General features: G+C 46.3%; 1 protein-coding gene across 1 annotated transcript; it reads right to left on the bottom strand.

Annotated features, from left to right (window-relative positions):
- Positions 1 to 33: 33 nt before the first annotated feature.
- On the bottom strand, positions 34 to 18,845 carry ZGPAT (zinc finger CCCH-type and G-patch domain containing). Its single transcript, XM_053313689.1, has 7 exons — positions 18,622 to 18,845; positions 14,446 to 15,215; positions 8,963 to 9,096; positions 8,332 to 8,490; positions 6,771 to 6,902; positions 4,512 to 4,929; positions 34 to 1,946 (listed from the first exon to the last, which is right to left on the bottom strand). The coding sequence occupies exons 2-7, from the start codon at positions 15,045 to 15,047 to the stop codon at positions 1,808 to 1,810; spliced, it is 1,584 nt and encodes a 527-aa protein (XP_053169664.1). The 5' UTR covers positions 15,048 to 15,215; positions 18,622 to 18,845; the 3' UTR covers positions 34 to 1,807.
- Between the last annotated feature and the right edge of the window lie 6 nt (positions 18,846 to 18,851).

The raw sequence follows: 18,851 nt of genomic DNA, 5'->3' as shown, positions 1-18,851 counted from the left end.
AGCTCCTGAAGACAGAAACAAGAAGAAAGAGTATACCAGATGACTGTTCTTTAACATAAAATAAGCTTAATTACAATCTGAAAGGAAATGTATACAGGAAGCGACACAGATGCCTAAGCCTACCCACAGCCACAGGCAGCAGAGCAGCCTTTCCGAGATCAAATGGTTCACCCTCTTCTCTGATATCATCTCTGTTTGGGGCTGCAAGCAGTTGCTGCTCAACTGCAGTGGCTTTTCTTCGATTGCAGTTCAACTCTGATTGAAGAGACGTGCTTCAGGGTTGGGGAACAGCATGGCCACTTCTCCATTTGCAGAGACCAAAAGAACCCCCACTCTCCACATTTCAGGATGTTTTCAGACTGCGGGAACATTGGCTCACCACTCGACTGAAGGCGACACTCAGCCAGCATTGCACATGATGAGATTGTTGGGGGACCCATTCAGGGGCCCAGGGACATGTAGGTCAAACTACCTGTTGCTGTTAATATGTGGTCTGACTCTCCATGTCTCTGTCTTCCTGTGTAAACAGCACACATGGAGAGACCCAATTTGGATCAGAACCGCAGTAGGGGCAAAGTATAAAAACTGCCCTACCTGCTACAATCCAATCCAGATTCTCCACTCTGCTCTCTGGTGCTATTTATAAACGAAAACTGAAATTTGCAGAGTCAAACTACGCATGACCCCCAAGAACAGTCAAATAACCAGGCCATGGTTGCTATGTGGCCAGTAGGAACATGGTGAACATTTCATGGCAAGGATTCTCAAACTCGGGTCCCCAGATAATGCTGGACCACAGCTCCTATCATCCCTTGTCCGAATGGTCAGACCATTGTGGCAGGGGATGATAGGAGCTGTAGTCCAAGTCCCCAGAGAACCCCTGCTATATGGATTTCTAGCTGGCGTGTGTGTGTAGGCTGCGGGGAGGTTGTTAAGAGCTCTACAGTGTGCAGCACTGGGAAGTAGCGATGCCACGCCCTCGCACCGGCCACTTCTGGTCTGACACATACCAGGGCAGCAGGGAGGTATGCTGCCACCCTGTGGGACTGATTTTAAGCACAGCACCAGCAGGGGAAATGTAGCTGGGTGGGGTGTGTGTGTGTAAGAGCACCTTCCCCAAACATTAAAGGTAACAGCCACCACCCCCGCTGCCGGTTCAGCCGGACCTCCAAACTGGTTCGGTGGTCATTAAAAGGACCGCCAAACCGGTTCGTGCACATCCCTAATGGGAAGTTCTATGCCCCATGCTAATAGACAAGCTGATGCAATACAAAAGTCACATCTTGAATACAGTCACGTAGCAGCTCTTACCACCTGGACAAGAGTCCTGGGAGCATCAGAGAGTCGTCTCATCTTGTCTGCTACTCTGGGCCAGGGTTATAGTGCTTCAGTGTATCACAGCTACAAGAGAACACGGGAAGAAAAATCCACTCCCAAGAACCTAAAGAGGGATCCTGGGAACAGGAGGGATCCACGAATGGGGCAGAGGCCTGGCAGCTGCTCCCACACCGAGAAAACTCCTTTCTGCAACTTGGCCAGTGGCTGACAGCGGCATTTGCCCAGTGGATTCCATATAAAGGGGACCATGAATAAAAAGGTAAAGGCCAAAGGCCACACCACCCACTTTGCTGGGCTCCCCATTTCATGCCCTGCCAGGCAAGTTCAGACCCAGCAGCTCCCTTGGAGCCCAGCTTTGCACTGGGATGACAAAGGGCCAGGAGAGAAGGGCTGGCTTCAGAGTCCGCAGAGCAGTGCAGCCAGGACTGGAAGCCAGACCCCCCCCCCACGCCCCACCCGGGGAGGCAGACTAGAACTCGGTCATTTTCTTGTGTGTGTCGGCTTTCCTCTGCTCTCGCTGCAGACTGGCCTCCTGAGCCCGCAGGTCCTCCAGTTTCTTGAGGGCACCGGCCAGCTTCTCTTCCAGCTGAGCTGTGGCAACGGTGTGCCTGGAAGACAGATTCAGAAAATTAAACGAAGAGGGCCTGAAAAGAACAAACGCATATCAGCAAACCTGGGAGACTCATATGCCACTCCCGCTCCAATCCAAAACCCCATGCCAAGAAAGGCCAGATTTGGTGCCAGTAAGAAAAATCAAAAGCCAGCATGCAAAATGCACCACATGGGTAAAGCATATTCAGGCCGTTTTTCTGGAGAGAGGCTGGATTACAAATTGGGGTTGGCAGGTAGACGTGCCCTCCGCTCTGGACTTAGCGCGTCGGCCCACCTAGGAGGACTGGTCTACCGGGTAGAGCAACCCTCCGAGGCAGACCGATGTGCTAAGTCTGGGCAGGAAGGCTGGTCTACCCACCATATCCAATTGGTAGTCTAACTCCCCCCGCTCCCACTGGAAAAAATGGCACTCAAGGCACTCAAATCGATTTTCAGTGATTCGAAGTAGGCTTGTTGAAACAGCCCGCCAAGCTGGCTGTTTTGATGAATCAATTGTAAAATCTGATTCATGCACATCTTTCATCCTGACAACGTAGCCTAGATCTGCTTTTTTAACACTTGCCTGTCCCTCTCCAGAGCCAGCCGTTGGAGGCTCATGATAGAGAGCTCCTCTCTGTTGAAGGCAGCTGTCTGTCCCTGACTGTGGAATGGACAGGATACCTGGCTTGTGTGTCTGGCTCCCTCCCTCAGCAACCTTCTTTCCCCTCCAGAGTGAGCTCGCTCTCCTTCTAGATCCAAAACACACAGATGTGGCACAGCACCAGCACTACTTCTGCTTTGGCCAGTGCAGGATCCTGCCACCTCAGGGCTGCAATCAGGAGTGCCACAAACCCCAGAGCCAACCTGAAGTGATGAAATTTTTAATGGGGGCCTCAGGGAGTGAATGCATCTGCTGACCCAAGCAAAGTGTCCCACAATCAGTCAGAAAGTGGGCCCTGAAGCAGATAGAAGGAACACAAGCTCTCACACAGATTCTGCCTGCTCTGAGACTCAAGAGAGACCTAAGAACAGCCCTGCTGGATCAGGCCCAAGGCCTCTCTAGTCCAGCATCCTGTTTCACACAGTGGCCCATTCTCAGATGCCTCTGAGAAGCCCACAGGCAAGAGGTGAAGGAGGCATTCTCCTGTGGGCTTTCTATCCGGCTGTTGCTCCCCTGCAACTGGTCTTTAGAGGCATTTTGCCTCTGAGGCTGGAGGTGGCCTATAGCCATCTGATTTTAAAAAATGATTAAAAATTATTTTAAAAGGATACACCCTTGTCAATTCCTGTGTGTACATAGGGTCAGTGGTGACCACAAATAATGGCTTGGCTGCTCTGCTGAGCCCTGCCTGAATGGATACTCTGCTGTCACAGGGGTTCTCAGACGTGGGTACCCAGATGTGGTTGGACTACAACTCCCATCATTCCCAGCCACAATATTATTTATTATTATTACTACATTTTTATACCGCCTCATCCAAAACAAAAAGCTAACATTTAAAACAAACTGCTTAAAACAATATATTAAAAAAATTTAACACAGTTCAGAGGCACTTAAAACCAATTAAAAATACTTAAAAACAATTTAAAAACCTTGGAAGTCCAGGCCAAACAAGTAAATTTGTTACGTACTTATAGCCGAAGGTCATTACAGGAGTTGAAGCCCAACAACATCTGAGAAACCCTGCTATATCAGATAGTAGCCCTGTGCACAACTGAAAAAAATCAAATTTGGATCGGATTCGGAATCTGAAATATCCGCTCAGGTCTTTTTGGACCCTTCAGAAAGTGAGGGGAATTGGGGGGCGGGGGGGAGTCCCCATAGAAATCTATGGGGAAAGGGGTTTTTTTTGGCCAAAATAACCCCGGCCACTCCAGAAGTTCTCAAAGCTGGCACACAAGGAGGCAGGGGTGGGTGGACTCTGAGTATGTAATTAGAAGTGAATCCAACCATCCTTTGATTTAAATCAATTTTTAAAAGTAACCAAGAAATTGTACACACAGAGAATGTGGTGGGAAAGTTATTACACACCTGAAAATCACAAAAGAAATAACATAACATCAGGGAATCTCAAGGGAAAATGACCTAACACACAGGAATCACAGAGGAAATTATGTAACAGCAGAGCATCTGAGGGGAAGTGACCTAACATTTGAGAATCGTTTGCTTTCACTCTTAAGTTGTGAGTACAATTAAAGGCTAAATACTTTTACAAATTAAAAAATAAGTGCATGAGCAGGTTGGCAAGCAGGCAGACAGGGATGTGCCACAAAGTAATGGGCAGAGAGGTGCCAAAAGGTGTGATCGGGGGTGAGGGGAGGGGAAGCAGATTCCTGCCACCACTTGGAGCTTCAAGACGGTCTTATATTTTCCAAACGGAGTTGGAAAAGTCCGACCTGAACTGGGCTGTGGCAGTTTGGGTTCGGACTCTCTCTGAACTCCTCCGATTTGGGCAAAATTGGACCATTTCCAATTTTACCAATCCAATTTTGCAGAGGCCTCTCAAATACCACATACAGGATCCTTAAGCTCCTCCCAGATGGCTCATGACCCAGCCAGCCACAGAAGAGAGCCCCATTACCGTCCAGCGTTGCGTGCCAGGGCCTCGTGGATCCCTCGGATATCCTTCTGTGTTTGGTCAATCTTCTCCACGGTCTGGAAGAGGCGTACGCTCAGCGCTCTCTTGGTGCTCTTGCTGGCATGGTAGATCTCCTTGCTGGTCCTCTCCAGAGGCGCAAGCCCTCCCTCCTGCTCACTTGAGTCCTTGCCCTGAAGTTTCTCATTAAGGAAGTCAAAGACATTATGCGAGGGCTTTGGGCTCCGAGCAGAGGGCCGGGTGGCACCTTTTCCTTTCGCCCGCCGCTTTTTGGGCTTGGCTGGGTCGCGCTTCCCCTCCTTCTTCTTCTGGAGGATCTCGGCACACTGGTCCAAGGATTTGCCCTTCGGCAACACGACAGCCAGCACTGGCTCTACTCGGCCCTCTGCATTCTTGCCCAAACCTGAAATGGTGGAGAGAACCACAGCTGAGCCAGAATAGCTGTAAAAACGTGGTGATTCTCTTCATTTAGCAAGGGGGATAGTAACTGGCCCTCTCCACCCTCAGCACAGTACCTCCAGTGACTGTTGCTGGTGTCTATTTTGTGTTTCTTTTTAGATTGTGAGCCCTTTGGGGACAGGGAGACATCTTATTTATTTGTTATTTCTCTGTTCAAACCACCCTGAGCCATTTTTGGAAGGGCGGTATAGAAATCGAATAAATAATAAATAAATAAAATAAAAGGCCCTCTTGCTGACATAGGAAGCTTCGTTATACTGAGTCAGATCCTTGGTCTATCTAGCTCAGTACTGTCCACACTGACAGGCAGCAGCTCTCCAAGGTTTCAGCCAGTCGCTCCTAGCCCTACCTGGAGATGCTGCCAGGGAGTGAACTGGGACCTTCAGCATGTAAGCGTACAGATGCTCTTCCGCAGAGCTATGGCCCCATCCCCTAAGGGAGTATCTTGCAGTACTCACATGCGGTCACCGATCCAGACACAAACCAAGGCAGACCCTGCTAAGCAAAGGTAACAATTCATGCTTGCTAACACAAGACCTGCTCTCCTCCCCTAATGATCTCCCATCTTCAGATCCTCCTACTAGTGCCACAGCATGGAACATAGCAGAAGAGGGTTTCCTCCTAGCTGAGTCACAGCAAGTCTTCACCAGTCAAGAAACAAATGGGTTAATTTTCTCCAGGTGTACAGGACAGCCATTTTGGAAGGAAAGAAAAGGGGGTTAAAAATGGCTATTGCTGGCAATGCAATGGGCCTGGGTGCACCAAAACTCCACATGCCACACAGACCCCATGCACAGCCTGCAAGGCTCCCATCTTCCATAGCATTTTGCAGAGAATTCCAGCTTTGTAGTCCACATCAGAGGAAGAGCAAAGGTGTGCAGAAGCCTATACGCTTCTCAAAGGTCCCGATTCCTGGCACTTGAGGCTGTGAACTGAGACACTGAAAACAAGAGCACTGGAATACAGATGCACCCAAAGCTCACTGGCTGAGCTCATTTGTAGGCCAGACCCAGTGGGGAAGGGATCCCTCATGAAGGAAAAACAGGTTTGGCTGGTTCTGGCCTGTGATAACTATATTTGTGTTATTCCTTTTGCACACAGTTAATAAGTTGCTGAATTCAATGAAACTGTGAACTAGCTCTCTGATTGGCCACTGATGCTCTGCTCTGTGATTGGACTTAACTACCTCTCCTGAGGTTGTCTGCCTAATTTTTTTTGATGTCAGTATTACTATATTAGCTTTGTAGTGTCCTTTTCCAGTGTGTCTCCATTTTGAGGGAGCTCCCGATATGTCGTTAAATATTGGAATTTCCCGCAAATTGTGTAGACCTCCACTCACTGAACAGATTCCAGAGCGGCATATTTTCCCCATGTCATCCCTCAAACGAAGGACTCCAGAGAGGCGCCAAAGAAATAATCCTTTCTTTTCTACGAACACCCAGCAGGAAAGCAGAAGATGGCTATTCTTGTTTCCTAGTACCATCAACCCACACATGTGGCAAAGCAGACAGGCCTGTATGATGCCCGGAGAAATTCTACAGAGACTCAGAGGGGAAAAGCAAGGAGAGTGCAACGAGTTTAGCAAGGAGTGTGCATCTTTCCAAAGAATGACTGCTGCCCCACATTTTTTATGTTTCTATTGCCTAGCTTTCTGCCTTTTATTTCAGCTACAGAAATGATACCTTATTGTATCTGGAGTCAACAAAATCAATAGGCACAGCTACAGGAATTACTCCTGCATATCCTGTGAGGATATCCCCATTCTGACTGTGCACGTGTGCTTACCTTTCCCAAACTCGTATCCCATCTGAGCGAGGAGTTTAGAGCCAATGCCACGTGTGTGCGCCTCCCAGCAGCCGAAGGAGGAACTGCAGGCAGAGGGTCCTCCTCCGTTCTCTGGAGCCCCTGACTCAATGACTGCAACAATACGAGAGAGAGAGAGGAGTTTAGAGGAGGAAGCCAGCAAGGCTGCAGAAATGAAACAGTGGGCGGGGGCTGGAAGCTGAGCCTAACTGGGACACCCTAGGCCCCCTCTCCACTTTTTGCAGCCTTGATGTCCAAGAAACCTTGTTCAGAATTCATGAAGTACCATCATAATCCCACTTGAATATCTGGGTTTGGTTTTTAAAACAGACTGGCAGCTATTCCTAGCCCGTGGGCTAACCTGCCCCAGCCCCCAACTGCTGAGGACTCCACCTTTCACTACCACACACCATTCCATTTGGCCAGACATCCATCCATCCATCCATCCCTCTTGTCAAAGCTATCGAAGGTTCAGGGAGAGGTGGAGAAGAACTTGCAGACAGGCCACACCAATGAGAAGGGAGGGGGGCTAAAAAGAATACATATACGATGAATATTTAGATACCGCTTTTCAACAGAAGTTCCCAAAGCGGTTTACGTAGATATAAATAAATATAATAAAATGGCTCCCTGTCTCCAAAGGGCTCACAATCTGCAAAGAAACATAAGACAGGCCTCTTAGCATCCAAGGACCCTGTTGCTCCTTTGGCAGATGTGTTATTTTCATCAAGTTTCAACGTGAAAACTAGTTACTACAGTCTGGAGAAGCCAATTTACTAGATTAAAAAAAAAATTCTACATGTAGAATGAAATATGCCTCTTCTTTCTAGGTTCTCTTTTGACAAATTAGCCATTTCCTAGGCAAACACACCACAGAGCTTTCTGCCATGCCAATATTTCCAAAGAGAACAGAGCTCAGAAGATGGAGATGGTCCATTCATTCTTCCAACAAGACCTCTTTATTACACAAGAGATAAAATACCCAACATTGACCAGATGTTAACAAGTTAAAAACAAAACTCGTTTCAATGTCAACACACCATCCTCAGTTGCTTACACATATCAAATATCTCAGCAGTGCTTAAATTCCTTTCTCACAAGGTAAGCAGTAGGCAGGGAGAAAGGAGCAGGGTGCGGGTTAGGGGGACAACATAACAGCTGCAACCAGGAACAATCAAAGACTTGTCAACCAGTCAAAGACTAATGAATTTCATAGCCAAAACCAAAACTGGGTTCAGTTTCTCTATATACAGTGCCTCCTATATTTTATGGTTCTGCAAATTTCTTTCCACCATCAACACAATAATGGTCCATTATCCCAAAGTATCAAGTTCTGCCAAGTGAAAGGAGCAGCTCTGACTAAAAGGAGAAACTATGAGAAACACTCATGGGGTGGAGACTAGTGTTACAGGGATTCCCAAACGTTGTTGACTACAATTCCCATAATTCCCAGCTGCAAGAGCCAAAGGCCAATGCAGGTGCGGATTATGGGAGTTGTAGTCAACAACATCTAGGAATCCCTCTCCCCATCTAAAAGATGCACCTTTTGCATATCCAGCATCATCCACTTCTTCATCTTCTGATTCTGATGAGGAAGAACTCTCCTCACTACGCAGGGGGGGCATTATGCCATCTCCCTCCACTACAGCCTCCTTCAGTAGCAGCGAATCGAATTTCACTGTGTAGTAACCACTGTCGATATCTGAGGAAGAAAAAGTGAAATAGCTTGCCTATAATTCAAAGCACATACTATACGCAGTTATCAAAGCTTTTTCATTAAGTTAATGAAAATGAATATTAAGTTGAAATATTAAATGCAGTTTCCTGGTAACTCCCCACTAAGAGGCTGGTCCGATAAGCTACTTCACTTAAATACCTTAATCATGGCGGCTGCACTGATGGAAAAATATCACATTAATCTGGGATGTGGCAATTGCCTTGTATTCTCATGTAAGTTGCAATGAATACTTCAGTGGGATTATACAATACTCTACTTCTGGATTCCCTCCAGTTAGGTCTTGCAAAAACCTGTATCAAAATGGCCAGTTGGCATAGGCCCCAGAGCTAAGGAACAGCCCACCTGCTATTAGCCGAAAACAAACACAGAATTATCTCGGAAGCCACCCGTCACCCTTTAACATTTAGTAAAAGGGATGCTGTGAAATGAGCCTTACCAGTGACTTTAGCAGCATACCAGATGCCATCCTGATGTCTTGCCAGGCAGGCTGAGCCGACAGCCAGGCCGCTGAGGTCCGGTTCCTCGAAGGGACGCAGCTCCTCCACGGATACTACTTGGCCATGGGAGAATCTGCCGGGAGGAGGCACAGTCAGGAAGAACTGATCAGAAGAACTCTGGCAAATAAAGAATCCTTCCTCCTTGCAAACAAAGTGTGAACTTCTTCCTGATGTTAATTTTCTATGTGCAGGGAGTATTCTCATATGGAGGAACATTAAGTCTGAAATAGTATAGCCCAGACACAGATTTACGGAGTGAGAAATCTCTTTGAATGCCTATACCCAAGGTTCTTCCACTCTGGCTGACCTTTATCTAACGGAGAGGCAGTCTGAGCCTGCCTGTGGAAACTGAGACCAGCTTAGCAGGCCTGTGCAAATATTCAGCTCCAAACGGCAATACATGTTTGCTTGGTGTTTCCCAAATAATCCGCCACTCACCTTTGCATTGGGGAAAGGGCCGGAAAGGGCTCCATTTCCTAGCGCTCCACATTAGGGATGTGCACCAGCTGCTCGGGTGGCCACCAGCAGGGTGAGGAGTGATTCCCTTAAAAAGCAGGTGAGCAGCGCCTTACCTGCTTGCCCGCCGCCCTGCCACTTTTCCGGCAGCAGTGCCCGCTATCCAAACAGCCACACGCGGCTGCGGCGCTGTTCCCTGCAGCCTCCGCACGGTGTCAGCATGCACATGGCCGGCCTGCATGTGCGCCGTCCATTTGCGTGCTCAGCAACACCATGCTGACCACGCAAATGGCCGGCGCGTGTGCATGCCACCACCGCCGCATGGAGGCTGCAGGGAACAGCGCTGCAGCCGCACACAGCCACTGGGAGAGCACATGCTGCCACTGGAAAAATGGCAGGGCGGCAGGCAAGCAGGTCAGGAGCTGCTTACCTGCTTTTTAAGGGAACCGCTCCCCACCCCGGTTGGAACCCGGTGCCCGAGCCGGTTCAGTGCTTCCCAGAGGAGGCACCGAACCGGCTTGTGCACATTCCTACTCCCCACATGCCTTCCCAGATCTTACTGGGGCTGGGCACAGTTCCATCTCTCTTTAAGATGCTCCACCAGTGCTGGGTACAGCACAGTGCGGAGGCAAGTGGTGGGAGCAGTTGACTCTGTATGGTGCAAGTGGGGCTGTGCAAATTACTTGACTATACGAGCCAAATATCTGCACAAGCCTACAAGCTGGCAACTGCTGCCAGACAGCTCGATTTCGAGGTAGCCCAGAGAGCACCCCTCTATCTATAGTACTTTGGATGGCTAGACAGCCCGAGACCGCAGGATCATGGTCTCTATGGTGAACTTTTCACCTGCCTGGGTTTGACAAGACCCACAGCTGGTCACTCAGCATGAGCAAAGTAAGGGACAACGTGCCCCAAGACCAGAATAGTGAAGACTGAATGGGATGCCCCTTAAGGCAGTAGCCCGTGAGTAGACCCCATTTCAAAAGGTGCAATCAGGGAAGGAATCCTCCCTTTTCACAAAAAGTAACAGTGGAGCACTCCTTGGGAGGCACACAGATAAGCAGCACATTTCCTGACAACTGAGCTGGCAAGGACTCGGGGAAATGAGCGCATCAAAACCAGAGATGTGCAATCTTGTACACCTGGAAGGCATCCTGTTCTTGAGACTATTAGTCCAGCAGCTCTATTCAACACGTACCACACATCTACATAACTTTACCCTTGCCTTTGTTGGGCAAGCTACATCCCGAGTGATTAGACTCGAATAACAATGAATTCTTTGTCTTGTCTTGCAGGACTCTCCTTACCCTATAGGGAAGGAGAAAGCCCCTGATCAATTCAGTTCCCACATCAGGGTATGATTTTGAGTATATTTGGCCTTAGCAAGACACATAGCCTCAGAGTCCTGAACCCAAGATTTCAGAATCACTGTCCTACAGACTCCCATACAAGCGATTTGGAGCCCTTTGCTCCTCTTCCCCACCTTTCTGCCTGTTCCTCGCGAGGAGACATCAGCTAACAGGCAACAAACATAGAACCTTAACTAGGAAGGATAGGTGAACTCTTCTAAGCCTCCTCACCCCATCCCACCCTTTACAGCCTCCTCGCTTTCAAGCACTTTCCACGGCAAGCCTGAAGCCAGGTTCTGCTCTACGCACCTTAGCCAAGCTGGTCATGCGGGGAGAGAATCACCAATGATTCTCTCATGTATTCGTGTACATGATTCTTTCATGTATTCATGCATTCTCTCCCTGCATGTATCAAAGATACATGCGGGGAGAGCATCACTAAGGAAGTCTAACACAGAAAATAAGAAGTATGGTGAAAAGAAGTTGAAAGGGAAGATCAGGAGAGTCACTTTGCTCCAGAATGTGTGGAGTTTACTCAAAACCACAATACTTGAAGCCCAGTTAGATTGTATACCCCAAAGGAGTAAATGTACTACTAAGTCCAGGAGGATGACCACATGGCTAACGGGTACCGTCAAGGAAGCCATAAAAGGGAAGAAGACTTCCTTCCGAAATTGCAAGGCCTGTCCAAATGAAGAAAACAGAAAGGAGCACAAACTTTGGCAAAAGAAATGCAAGGTGACAATAAGGGAGGAGAAAAGAGAGTCTGAGGAACATTTAGCTAAAAGTATCAAAGGGATTAACAAAAACTTCATTAAATATATCAGATGCAGGAAACCTGCCAGGGAGGAGGTTGGATCATTAGACAATGAGGGAGTGAAAGGGATTATTAAGGAGAATATGGAGGTTGCAGAGAAGCTAAATGAGTTCTTTGCGTTCGTCTTTACGTCAGAGCATACTGAGCATATACCTGTGCCTGAAACAGGCTTTTTGCAGATGGAGGCTAAAGAACTGAGTCAGATAGAAGTGACAAGAGAGGATGTTCTAAACTGTCTGGAAAAACTGCAAACTAACAAATCACCAGGGCTGGATGGCATCCATCCAAGAGTCCTCCAAGAACTCAAGTGTAAAATTGCCGACCTCCTTGCTAAAATATATAACTTATCCCTGCAATCGGGCTCTGTAACGAAGGACTGGAAAGTATCAAATGTAACACCGATTTTCAAAAAGGGATCCAGGGGTGGTCCTGGAAATTATAGGCCCGTTAGCTTAACATCCGTTCCAGGCAAATTGATGGAAAGCATCCTCAAGGATAAAATTGTAAAGCACATAGAAGAACAGGCCCTGCTGGGAGAGAACCAGCATGGATTCTGCAAAGGGAAATCTTGACTCACAAACCTTTAGGAGTTGTTTGAGAGAGTCAACAAGTGTGTGGATCAAGATGATCCAGTTGACATAGTATACCTGACTTCCAAAAAGCTTTTGACAAAGTTCCTCATCAAGGACTCCTGAGAAAACTTAGCAGTCACGGGATAAGGGGACAAGTACATGTGTGGATTGCTAACTGGCTGAAAGACAGGAAACAGAGGGTAGGTATAAATGGAGAGTTTTCAAAATGAAGGGAAGTAAGAAGTGAGGTCCCCCAGGGATCTGTACTGGGACTGGTGCTTTTTAATTTATTCATCAATGATCTAGAAGTAGGGGTAAGTAGTGAGGTGGCCAAATTTGTAGATGACACCAAATTCTTTCGGGTAGTGAAATCCAAAACTGATTGTGAACAGCTCCAAAAGGATCTCTCCAAACTAGGGGAGTGGGAGACAAAGTGGCAAATGCATTTCAATGTTGGCAAGTGTAAAGTGATGCACATTGGGACGAAAAACCCCAACTTCAAGTAAACGCTGATGGGAGCTGAGCTGCTGGTGACTGACCAGGAGAGGGATCTTGGAGTTGTGGTAGGCAGCTCATTGAAAGTGTCAACCCAATTTGCGACAGCTGTGAAAAAGGCCAATTCCATGCTTGGGATCATTAGGAAGGGGATTGAAAATAAAACTGCTAGTATTATGATGCCCTTATACAAAATTATGGTGCAGCCACACCTGGATTACTGTGTACAATTCTGGTCACCACATCTAAAAAGGACATTGTAGAACTGGAAAAGGTGCAGAAGAGGGCAACCATGATGATCAGGGGCCTAGAGTACCTTTCTTATGAAGCAAGGCTACAACACCTGGGGCTATTTAGTTTAGAAAAAAGACAACTGTAGGGAGACGTGATAGAGGTCTATAAAATCATGCATGGTGTGGAGAAAGTGGATAGAGAGAACCTCTTCTCCCTCTCACATAACACTAGAACCAGGGGTCATCCCATGAAATTGATTGCCATGAAATTTAGGACCAACAAACGGAAGTACTTTTTCACACAATGCATAATCAACTTGTGGGATTCTCTGCCACAAGATGTGGTGACAGCCAACAACCTGGACGGCCTTAAGAGGGGTTTGGATAACTTCATGGAGGAGGGGTCTATCATCTGCTACAAGTCAGAGAGCTATAGGCCAGCTCCAGCCTCAAAGGCAGGATGCCTCTGAGTACCAGTTGCAGGGGAGTAACAGCAGGAGGGAGGGCATGCCCTCAACTCCTTGCTGTAGGCTTCCAGCAGCATCTGGAAACAGGATGCTGGACTAGATGGGCCTTGGGCCTGATCTATTATTATTATTATTATTATTATTATTATTATTATTATTATTATTACTACTACTACTACTACTACTACTACTACTACATTTATATCCCACTCTTCCTCCAAGGAGCCCAGAGCGGTGTACTACATACTTGAGTTTCTCTTTCACAACCACCCTGTGAAGTAGGTTAGGCTGAGAGAGAAGTGACTGGCCCAGAGTCACCCAGCTAGTTTCATGGCTGAATGGGGATTTGAACTCGGGTCTCCCCGGTCCTAGTCCAGCACTCTAACCACTACACCACGCTGGCTCTCCTCTAGAGATCTAGCAGGGCTGTTCCTATGGTCGATCTCTAATTAGGCCTTCTAGCTAAATCACTGCCAGACTTACTCTTGCCTAGAATATCAGCTAAGATTTATTGCCTTGCCTAACTGAACTTTTGCTTTCTGTACCCCCATATACCCTTAATAGAACAGTTAAACTGTATTTCTGCCTCCTCATCTTTTCTAAGACACCGAACTTGCTCAGAATTGATACTGGAACTTAACTGCTCCCTCTAGCCAAGCTAATTTCCCCACTTTAAACCAAAAGTACAGTTGGAAATCAGTTTCAGTGTTGCAGAACTGTAGTTCTGTGAGCAACCTTAACATTCTCTGCCAGCGATCTCTCATCCTCCTCACAGAACTATGTTTTTCAGAGTTTCTTCAAAAGGAAGCCATAAGATTCAAGTGCAGGGATACCCTAACTGAAGACAAAGTGGGGAGAACAGAAACTGGGCACAGCTTTGAAGGTCCTACCAAGTCTGATACAAATATTAAGTTTGGAGTGCAGTGGGCAGATTAGGAAGAGCACATTCTTTCTTATGCGGACCACCTTCACACTGTAGGGATCTTGGCTATTTCCACCCCTTACCCACTCAGGAGTAGTTAAGTCTAATTACCGGCAGTTCTCTTTAAACCGGCATTTATCATCCAAAAAGAAGGGGCAGGGCTTCAAGGACTTATGAGTGGGGTAGAGGTAGAGCACTCTGACTCCTGGGCTTCCATCTTCTAAACGCTCGCTCCCCACGATCATGGCATTGTGGTACTCAAGAGTGCCCCAAGAACTGTAATACGGAGCTTTCACTTTCATCCCACCGGCTTCCTCCTCCTCCTCTTCCTCTTCTTCTAGTTCCTCTCCATCTGCCTCTCCGTCTGCCCTCGGAACATCTGAAGGCTCGTCCTCTCTGCCAATTTCAGCAATAGCTTCTTTAAAAGCCGCATATTCATCATTGCTCAAGTTGCCCGATTCGCTACTGTCTCGTTCTTGATGAGCAGATGGAGATGCAGAGAGCGTCCCGGGGTCCAGAGCAGCAAAGAACTTGCTCTTTTTCACAGACACAAGGCTGGCTTCCGTAAGTTCTATCAGCTGCTTTAAATCTGCCTGCAGCTGGACGAGATCCGAATGTTGTGATGCGTCCAGCCCAGCTCCCAAAGCCAGTTCCACCTGCTGCAGCTGGGCTTTGTAGGCTTGTATCGCTGCTTCCAGACTCTCCTCATCCATTGCTGCAGGAGAAGAGTGCCAGCTCTTCTCAGAATTCAATACATTTCCAGCATATCAGGTTGTGGGCAAATAGGACAATGGATGCTCATCCAAAATCATATAAATGTTTGCAACTGTCCGGTAATTTCTTCTTTTTTTAGCAGCTGGGCTCAAATCACTGCAGCAGACCTAGATTAGGTTACAAAAATGCATTAGAGGCATTAAAAAACAAAAGACCACAACACGTAAATCTGGATACAGGTGGGCAAGGTTCTTCAACAGAGCCCTAAAACAAGTAAGCCATTATTATTCTTGATACACAGATATGCACCTGAAGTAACATATGCTTCACTATTAGCCTCCATCTGAAGACAATTTACAAGAACCACATAAGGAAGTCAGAGATCATTTTGTACTAAACTGCAAAGGCTGTACTGTGCGGTACAAATAAAGTCACCAACTTTTTTTTTAACCTGTCCTGTACGTGTACCATAGCAGCATCCTGACATACAGAAACTAAATGAATGAAATTCTTTCTTGCATAAAGTGAAGGGAATTAATTTTGGCAGTCAAGCTGCTGTTAATGGTACAGGAGTCAGTAAAGAACAGGTGGCAACACAAGCAACAAACTGAATTAGCAATACTTCTCTTCTTTCAGTAAAGTTCTTGTGCCTTTAAAAGTTGCAAGACAAGCAGAAATTCAGCAACAAAAACCTTTTCTGTGAAAAAGCTCCATAAAAGTGGACCTATTCTATTTCTGCTTACATACCTGTTAAAAACATGGAGGCCTGCGAGGGGGGGGGGGGAGCAGATGGCAACTCAGACCAAAGAAAGAAAACAGAGAGCACGAAACAAAATCGACATACTCTCCACCTATACACTCGTCTTATGCTTTGGGGCACAAAGCCACCAGCCAGGCCCTTCCTTACCCATTTCAACATCCTGCCATTTCAGGGACAAATATGGATGAGGAATACTAAGAGTGACAGAAGCACAGAAGTTGTCAGGCTGAGCTATGAGCCAAGCACCCTCTGCTCACATTTCACCTCTGTCTTGAATGAACTGGGCACCCTTAGGCAAGTCACCAGGCCTCAGCATCAGCTCCCCTTTTGCAGCTGGAGGAATAACAAATATTGCTGACCTCAGGCTTGGCAGAAGCTTCAGGGCCTGAGTCTGAATTTTAGTCTCCTTTTCAGGATCACTAAGGGAAAGAGTAAAATCTCAGGGTGAGGCGCCAGGATTGTGAGGGCAGCAGGGTAATTTTTATTCATCCATCCATCGACCATATTTATATTCTGCTGTTCCTCAAGGGCCTGGTTATGCTTAACCTCACAACAACCCTGTGAGGTAGGTGAGGCTGAGAGAGAAGGGATTGGTCCAGAAGCACCCAGTGAGTTTCAGGGCTGGGCAGAGATTTGAAGACCCTCCACAAGCTCTCTTCCATTTAAAACAAAAACAAAAAACCCTCCCTGAGCAGCTTACAATGATAATGAAAACAATAATCACATTTATTTTGTCATTTATACTGTACTTTGGTGTTACTGTTCACTCTAACCAGGGCTGCTCAACTTCGGCCCTCCTGCAGATGTTGGCCTACAATTCCCATAATTCCTGGCTATTAGCTACAGTGGCTGGGAAATGTAGTCCAAAAAGAGCTGGAAGGGCAAAATTGAGCAGCCTTGCACCCCACTCCCTCGGCCCACCAGGTTCCACCCTGAGGCACCAAGCTCAGCCAGGGTCTTCCCCGCAACTCTGGCGCTTGCATCCCTCCTCAGGAAATTTGACAATCCCTGCTGGCCTACGTAACAGGGTTGTTGTGGATTAGATAATGGTAGTGAAGAGCTTCCAACACTTTATAGACCACATTACTAACTATTATTATTGGGGCAGGGGGAAGAAAAGGGAGATATCTACCCTCTTCCCATATAAGTCTCCCATACATGCATAGCTGTGAGCCTCACAGGTAAGGCGATGGTTTGGGCCACAGATTTCAAGACTTCCTAGGTGCTTTTTACTGAGATTCCTGTGCTTACCAATCTTCCCGTTTTATGCTAAGAAAATAAACGTCCACTCATATCCATACCATCTGCCTTTTAGCATTAAAATGTCAAATCTTTTTTTATTTTCTCACGTGGAACATAGGAAGCTGCCATATACTGAGTCAGACCATTGGTCTATCTAGCTCAGTACTGTCTTCACAGACTGGCAGCAGCTTCTCCAAGGTTGCAAGCAGGAGTCTCTCTTAGCCCTATCTTGGAGATGCTGCCAGGGAGGAGACTGGGAACCTTCTGCCCATTCAAATGCAAACCAGGGTGAGCCCTGCTTAACAAAAGGGGCAATTTAAGCTTGCTACCACAAGACCAGCATGCCACTAGGGATTTGAAATAGGTTCTTGAAATATTTTTAGTGTATAGCTTTGGGGCTTTCACCTAACTTCCCGAGTCACTTGAACATAAAACGGCCCTCATATTTCATGTATTTGTTTTCCTATAGCACGTGTGTGAGCGAGGGAAAGACAGAAATATTTGTTTTTCAAATTTGTAGACCACCCCAAACTTCTGCCTCTTGGTGGCTTACATCATAAAGCAGATTAAAAAGGAAAACCTCGTGTTGAATATGTCAGTTGCATCAAAAATACCAAAATCTATCTGGCTACCAGAATTACTTTCTCTGAAATAATATTCTCCGAAATAATAATAATTCTCTGATATAATTTACCCCTGCTAACTGAGCAAAGAGGCACCTTTTCAAAATGGTGATTCTCTTTACTGAGCAGGGGGAAAGCAACTGGCCCTATCCAGCCCCAGCACAGCATCCCTCTAGTAGCTGCTGCTGGTGGCTGCCTTATGTTTCTTGAAGATTATGAGCCCTTTGGGGGCAGAGAGCATTTACATTACATATAAATAAGCAAATAAATAAATAGATAAATAAATAGTATTTATCACTCAGTGTTTTTAAAAATCATCTTAAAATGCACCTTTTAAAGGAGGCTTTTTGATTCTCTTTTTTTTTTTTGTTATATCTGGCAGATTTTTTAGCTTTTTATAATTTTCAGTTTTAATTTGAGCCTAATGATTGTGGTTTTTAATCTGACTTTTTTTGTTTGTTTAATTTAGTTAAATTTTATTACTTTTATAGTATCTTGTGTCTATCTTATTGTTGTGAGCCGTCCTGAGCAGTAATACACTGGAGGAGTGGGGTATAGATACTTTAAATAAATAATAAATAAACCACTTTGGAAATTTTAGTTGAAAAGTGGTATAATTAGATACTGTTTTAATTGTGTTTTAATAGTTTAAACTTTTTAATTTTAATTGTTGAAATGTTTTAATCTTTTATTGGCTGTTTTTATTGCAAACCGCCCAGAGAACTCACGTTTGGGGCAGTATAGAAATGCATTAAATAAATAAATAAATAAATATTCGTTGTATTGTATTTGAAGTGTGGTATTTCTATCCCATTAGAGGACTACAAATCCTTGTTTCCAGTGCATATACCGCATAACTAACTGTTGTTATTATTATTATCATCATCATTATCATCATTATTACTATTATTACTGGGGGAAAGGAGAGAGATCCACAACCTCCCCTACCTGACGCCGCCAAACTTCCCCTTCCTATCCGCCACTCAGCGCAGCCATGATTCTTTCCCTGGCTCCGCCTCACTCTGCAACCACAGACGCTTTCCCCAGCTTCCTAGACAGGGCCCAGGAAGTCGAAAGGCCCATGGAAACAAGCCCCGCCATCTTGACTCCTCCAACCTTTCTTTCCCTCCTCTCTATGGTTCCCTCTTCTGGTGGTCCCAGGCGGTACAGAAGTATCA

This window comes from Hemicordylus capensis, chromosome 4, assembly GCF_027244095.1.
Source record: "Hemicordylus capensis ecotype Gifberg chromosome 4, rHemCap1.1.pri, whole genome shotgun sequence".
In the NCBI taxonomy this organism is placed as follows: domain Eukaryota; kingdom Metazoa; phylum Chordata; class Lepidosauria; order Squamata; family Cordylidae; genus Hemicordylus; species Hemicordylus capensis.
The sequence above is the reverse complement of the archived record's forward strand: the minus strand, read 5'-3'. Positions and strand labels throughout refer to the sequence as shown.